Source organism: Sinocyclocheilus rhinocerous, unplaced genomic scaffold, assembly GCF_001515625.1.
Source record: "Sinocyclocheilus rhinocerous isolate Xijiao unplaced genomic scaffold, SAMN03320098_v1.1 scaffold2051, whole genome shotgun sequence".
Taxonomy (NCBI): Eukaryota; Metazoa; Chordata; class Actinopteri; order Cypriniformes; family Cyprinidae; genus Sinocyclocheilus; species Sinocyclocheilus rhinocerous.
The window spans coordinates 56,499-63,733 of NW_015662256.1; the positions used below are offsets into that span (position 1 = coordinate 56,499).

The 7,235-nt window shown below is 35.5% G+C and overlaps 1 protein-coding gene across 2 annotated transcripts in view; it reads left to right on the forward strand.

Moving 5' to 3' along the window:
* Positions 1-1,744: 1,744 nt before the first annotated feature.
* The window catches only part of mrpl39 (mitochondrial ribosomal protein L39), a 20,775-nt gene continuing 15,284 nt past the window's right edge, over positions 1,745-7,235 (forward strand). For both annotated transcript variants that reach the window (XM_016538061.1, XM_016538063.1), the window contains exon 1: positions 1,745-1,954. In XM_016538061.1, coding sequence (XP_016393547.1) covers positions 1,843-1,954 — 112 coding nt within the window. In that variant the 5' untranslated portion in view covers positions 1,745-1,842. The remainder of the gene's footprint in view (positions 1,955-7,235) is intronic.

A 7,235-nucleotide genomic window follows, 5' to 3' on the forward strand; every position in this document is an offset into this window, starting at 1 on the left:
TGGGGGGGGCTGAAGTGTGAACTGTTTTAGTAGAGTCCCGTGTCCTGCTCACTCATAAGGTTTTTTTATTTGTTTGTTTGATTATACTGTATATTTATTTTTGTGAAATGGTCTTTTGTGCTATAATCTATGTAAAGTTGGTGCAATAAAGTAACATCATAGTTAACAATTACTTGTTTACATAGGATATATCTATGTAATGCATTTTATAATATTTAGGCACTTATAGGCTATAGTTTGACAGAATGTTCTAATTCAACATGCCATAGGAAGTCAATCTAACGTAACATTTTCTTATACTGATATTGTTTATTTCTTATTCCTCAGGCAGTTCATCAGGCTCTTAATGATTTAATCTATGCCATCTTTTGGAATATCTGAAGGCCATGTACCATTAGTTCTTAACTCTTTGTTATAATAAGACTATATTAATCATTACCAGGACAATAATGACTTTTGTTTTTAAATTAATCAATATAGCATTTATTATAAAGAAACAACCGCCTGCACATTTAGAACCAATAGCTATAACATGCCACAGTTGTAATATAAATCTATAGGGGAAAAGAATTTTACACAATAAACAAGTTTTTTAAAACTTTTTTTTTCCGTTTATTTGCCTTTTTTAGATACTGTTCGACTTTCACCATAGCATTTTAAAGTGGCTGTTTCTCTAAATAATTCCAATAGATCACACATTTGACCGACAGGAATGGCTCGCGCAAATCTCCTCACGCTTCTCGAGCACGCTGGTGAACTGCGCTTCAGTCATACTCATATGTGCTGTAGTGATGGGAAGTTCGGATCATTTTACCGACTCGGACCTTTGAGTCTCGTTCAGCAAAATGAACGAATCTTTTTTCGAGTCATTTCGTTCATTTTAACAAAATATAATTAAAATGTTACGTGTTACTTCCCTAATATGTCTACTACTTACGCAAACGTTGACGAACGAATCGTTCAAGAACGACCCAACACTAATGTGCTGATAACTGCTCCGCTCGGTTCGTAAGTAAAGTTAGCGCTTATAAAAGCTCCGAAGGCGCGATTTAATTAATTAATAGCCTGGTTCGAGGTTTCCATTAACCATGGTATAAATATTGGGGGGTGGGGGGTGTTATATCCCCCCTATTATAACGCCCCCCATCCCGGTTTCCTGTGTTTGCCTTTGTAATTTTGTATTTTCGCCTTTGTGCCCATATTTCTTTTTCTTTTCTATATCACAATAACGTTATAATGTGTTTTTTTACTTGTAAAAAGGGTAACTGTGAATCCTATCCAGTCTCTTTCAATCAATACACTACTTACATACAGTAGTGTGTAAATTTGTACTTTTGAAATGGATATATGGCATGCATAAGAAGTGCAGCCTTCTGCATTTCAATACAGTAACTGTCATCCAAACTGTTGCAATAGTTTATATCAGGTAATACTAACAGAGTGCACTGTTATATTGACAACATGACTTAGCATTTTGACTATCTTGTTTGTGATCAATGACACAAGGACTTTTCATTCTGATGGCACTGATATGCTCATTGGCATAAATGTACTTTTGAGAGATGAACCAAAGGTTTTGAGTAAGTTACAGGCTTTTGCAGTTTATCCATTTTGTGGTGCTGTTTGTACGAATTGTTTTGAGAAATGCACATACTTCTTTGCAAATATTAAGGATGCTTCGAGAAATGCACCAAAGCGACTGAGAAAAACTGTAAAGCTTGGTAAAATCAAAGCGGAACCCCAAACGCTCACCGTCGCATCACACGGAATGTTTTTGTCGCTGCAGCGCTCCAGTCGGAAGCTGCGCAAGCGTGTCGCTCATCTCTGTCAGTTAGCGGCTTTATGTACCTATTTTTTTCTTCTTCTGTAATTTGTATTTATCATTTCTGTTGCAGAGGATATCTTTGTGTGATGCTCATGGCTGCTCGGACAGTCTGTCAGATGCTTCAGCGCCGTAAGTCATCATGATAAAACGCAAATAATTAATCTACTGAATACTGACCTTCACACACTCATTCTATACAGTCTGTCAAACAGAACATGAACTACCAGATGTCCACTTCTCATTTAAACAGTTACAGATTATACTGTAGGTTATGCACCCTAACCATCAACTACCGTGATAAAACCATTCTTACGTGTAATGCCCAAATTTCCGATACTGATTGTGACTGTAGTATGGTGTGTTTGTAGGGTGAATGTAGATGAATGGGACACTGATCAACACCATTATGCGTGAAAATCAGCTTTAAGTTCATTCTGAAGTAGTCTGGGATGACATTACTGAGTCATATTTGCACACAATTGCTATGACCTTTATAGTGGATTATGGTACATAAGAAATAAATGTGTCCTCTTCATTATTTACATATATATATATATATATATATACTTTACAAATACAAGCTTTCAAATTTTGGACGATTCTAAGGGCCCACACACTTTTGGGGCCCCAGAGATCTGTTTTATTAGTAGTGATAGTAGTAATGTAATAGAAATTATAAATGTATCTACCAAAGAGTTACAAATAAAACAAAATTATGGCTTATTTCTGCATCTCCAGCTAAATTATCTCCCCCCATTCACTGCATGATTTCGTCCCGTCCTACGTAGCCTAGAGTCACTGAGTGAGATCAGATGGTAAACTGTCAAATTAGAGACGTCTTCGAGTTCGAGTGGCGGCAAACCGGTCAGTCACACATTTAAACACATTTTAGTTTTGCTATAGAAAATCTACAAATTCACACCCTGTGCTTTTTAAACATTGTTAACTTTAGACCAGTGGTTCTCAAACTTTTTTGGTCGCGCCCCCCTTTAAACCTATAAAAAAAATCTGTGTCTACACCAGACGCAAGCGGCAAAATACAGTAGAACGGTAGAACCCATTATAATCAGTGACTCTCTGTACACTGGATGCAGCGCATTGCAACACGACAAAACCCGACATTAAACTGATGCCTTGTTCTATTTATGACGTATTGACACAAAGTTAAAATGATTTGCAACGGTCGCTTTGTCGCGTCCAGTGTAGAGCTGTTGCGGCGCGACAAGTATAAGTATAGACACGGTGAGTGAAGCCGAGAGCAAGATATGCCTCGTCATATTTTCTGCATTTAGCTTTTGAATGACCAGCACCTGCCTGGGTCTGTGCGACCTCATCTATGGCTTTTCTCTTCCCTTTCACAAACCGATCCATCTCCCATTCTAAGTTACGTCCTTTGGCTGTTTACTGTTTTCTTTCTTTTCTTTTTCTGCTGATGGCCCCCCCTGCAATACTTGGGTGCGCCCCACACTTTGAGAATCACCGCTTTAGACAGACTTTAAATAAATAAATAAGAATATATATATTACCTTATTATATATATTATTTTAAGGTTGAAGTCTTCAGTAATGAAATGCACTGCAACACTGTTACTGCTTGAGTGATTTCAATGTGCCGTTTTGAAGTACGTTCATTATATACGCTTTCAAACATTTCCGCGTGTAGCGTTTCAGGGTTGCCAGGTTTTCACAACAAAACCCGCCCAATCGCTACTCAAAACTAGCCCAATCGTGTTTCGAGGTGGTAAAATGCACGTTTTTTTGGAGGGATTCCACAAACCGCGGACTTGGCAACACTGTAGCGTGCCAACTTGATGCTTCCTTTGAAGACTGATTAGATGTGTTCAACTTGAAGCAGCGCTGCTTAGACCTATGGGTGTGTGTCATCAAAGTACTGCAAGAGCTATAAGAGAGCGGACATCTCTTTATGCTTTCTCTCGCCGTACTTTGATGTCATACACCGATCGATCTTCAAGTCGAACACACCTCTTTACTCTCGTGTGTCACGTGACCGAGTGTAATCGCAGCCTCTGCGATTGAAAAATCGTGTTTTTTTCATATCGCGATATTATCGCAAATGCAATTAATCGTTCAGCCCTAATCCAAATCTACTTATGCTTCGTTCAGAGATCAGTCATACAGTAGAATGTTCTTGAATGCCCTGTTCAGTCTCCAAATTTAATTTTCATTGAAAATATATGGTTGAATTTGAAGAAAGCAGTTGCAATGTGAAAACCAAAGATTATCAGTGATTTGGAAGATCACTTAAAAAAATAAATGAAATAAATTAAGCAAGGAATGAGCCAAGATATTGGTTCTCAGTATAGAGGTGACAGATTCTTCTAAGCACTTCCAAGCAGCGTTTATTGGTGTTTTTAAAGAATAAAAGATTCTGCACTAAATTTGACTCTTGAACATGAATGTTTAGAGCCAATTAGACTTTTTTAAATTATTCGTCAACTTTCAGAATCACTCATGTGTAGTAATAAACTTTCTCTAATTGTTTACTGATGCCTTTGTTGAATTGTTTTCATAAAATTTTGTTCTCAGCAGCATGTCTTGCAGGTCAAGGAGGTTGCATAATTTTGATTGCAACTTTGTACTGTATACACTGCCGTTCAAAAGTTTGGGATCAGTAAGACTTGTAATGTTTTTTAAAGAAGTCTCTTCTACTCATCAAGGTTGCATTTATTTGATCAGAAATACAGAAAAACAGTAATATTGTTAGGCCTGTCACGATAACAACTTTTTGTTGTGCGATATATTGCCCCAGAAATAACAGCGATAAGCGATATTATTGTCATTTTAAAGACCATTTTATGCCACTGAATATATAATCATAATGTAACAGCATAATAATGCAAGAAGGCCTACACGCTTCCAAATGACAACAAACTTTTAATTTTTAAGAATATTTAGATCATGGAAATTAAGTATCAAAATATTAGATACCTTAAAAAAACTGAATAAATAGTAAATAAACATTTTCTAACAAAAAGTGCAAAGTAACAAGTAGAAAAAAAGAAAACTGACAGATTCAGTCTCCATGTAATGTGCAGCGATAGTGAATGATAACTCTTTAAGATCAACATGTTTTGTTTCAGTGAAGGAAAAGTCCTGCGGGTTAGCACTCTGTTCTGCAGGCGCACGGCCCTGTCCGCAATAACTCATATGTGCGCCTTGTAAATATAGATATTTCCATGGCAACAGAATTGGCAGGAAAGCAGGCCCGTCGAATATCAACAAACTCCGCCTGATGGGAAACTGACAGACGGGTCTTGTTCGCTTTCAGTGAATTAAGTGTTGAGGTAAAGGATTAAACGCGGATTGTTATTGTCAGGAATGTCCACAGAGGCCTGCTGTTATTTCAACTGCTGTGAAAATGTTATATGTTACGTTTAAGCTACTAAACGCGTGCATTAAAGCTTGTTTAAGCCACCTTTTCTTTAGCGCGCATAACTGTCCGGTTTCTGAAGCACTGCCCGGCTAGTTCGTGTTAGCTGTGATAGCTGCGCTTCAAATATAATTGTGTGTTAGCTCCTGTGCTAGTTAGCCGCGTAGCAGCTGAGCATAAACAGCTGGACGCGACGCAGTCAACAGCTGAGAGTGATTGGAATGAATGGGAGCGGTCCGGGCGCGTCGCGTCGCTCGCAGTGTGTGCAGCGTTTAGTAGATATGGGAATTTGAATGGCCCGCCAGTATGATTGTGGCAGATTATGTGACATAACTATGCAGCTGTGCTTGATATGAGGGGTTGGGCTAGTAGTTTCACTCCAAACTGCTAACTATATAAACTAAAAATATATATATTAACAAAATTGCTTACACTTGTTCTCACTACAGTACCTTTCAGTTTTTATAAATGCTGTCTAGACATGTTGAAAAGGAAAACATGGTGCTCACAAACCCTGTAATATCAGAGTATATTTAAATATTTAACTTGTTTTCTTTACACAGAAAAGTCATTAGACTTATTGCAAGGCTAATGACATGGAAATATTTGATGGAAAATATTTGGAAAAATACTCTAAAGTGTTTATATGTATGTATGTTTCCCCTTTTCCTTTTTAGAAGTAGTAAAATACTGATCAAAAGTTTAGGTTAAGTTAAGAAATGAATGATTTTATTCTGTAGTAGGCCTGTCACGATAACAACATTTTGTTGTGCGATATATTGCCCCAGAAAAAATAGCGATAAGCGATATTATTGTCATTTTAAAGACCATTTTATGCCACTGAATATATAATCATAATGTAACAGCATAATAATGCAAGAAGGCCTACACGCTTCCAAATGACAACAAACTTTTAATTTTTAAGAATATTTAGATCATGGAAATTAAGTATCAAAATATTAGATACCTTAAAAAAACTGAATAAATAGTAAATAAACATTTTCTAACAAAAAGTGCAAAGTAACAAGTAGAAAAAAAGAAAAATGCACAAAGAACTTGTATGGAGATTTTTCCATCTACAGATTTTTCCCTGACCTTCTTTTCTCTGTAAATTAAGGGTGCACACTATTGCTGAAAAACACAATCAGTACTCAGCAGTCAGATGTCCGTATGCACAAAGGCACAGTCGATAAGTAGATATATTGATTATTGCAACAGGCCTAAATATTGTAAAACATTATTACAAATTTAAAATAATGTTTTTCTATTTTAATATACTTTAAAATATAATTTATTCCTGTGATGCAAAGCTGAATTTTCATCAGCATTATTACAGTTTTTTCAGCATTATTAGAGCATTATTACAGTTTTGCTGCTTATAATATTTTTTTGGAACCTGTGTGATACTTTTTTTCAGGATTCTTTAATGAATAAAAAGTTAAAAAGAACAGCATTTATTCAAAATAGAAATCTTTTGTATCAATATACACTACCATTCAAAAGTTTTGGGTCAGTATTTTTTTATTTTGTATTTTTTGAAAGAAATGAATGCTTTTATTCAGCAAGGATGTGTTAAATTGATAAAAAGTGATAATAGAGACTTTTATTGTTAGAAAAGATTTCTGTTTTAAATAAATGCTGTTCTTTTTAATTTTATTCATCAAAGAATCCTGAAAAAAGTATCACATGTTCCAAAAAAAATATTAAGCAGCACAACCTTTAAAATATAATTTATTCCTGTGATGCAAAGCTGAATTTTCATCAGCATTATTACAGTTTTTTCAGCATTATTAGAGCATTATTACAGTTTTGCTGCTTATAATATTTTTTTGGAACCTGTGTGATACTTTTTTTCAGGATTCTTTAATGAATAAAAAGTTAAAAAGAACAGCATTTATTCAAAATAGAAATCTTTTGTATCAATATACACTACCATTCAAAAGTTTTGGGTCAGTATTTTTTTATTTTGTATTTTTTGAAAGAAATGAATGCTTTTATTCAGCAAGGATGTGTTAAATTG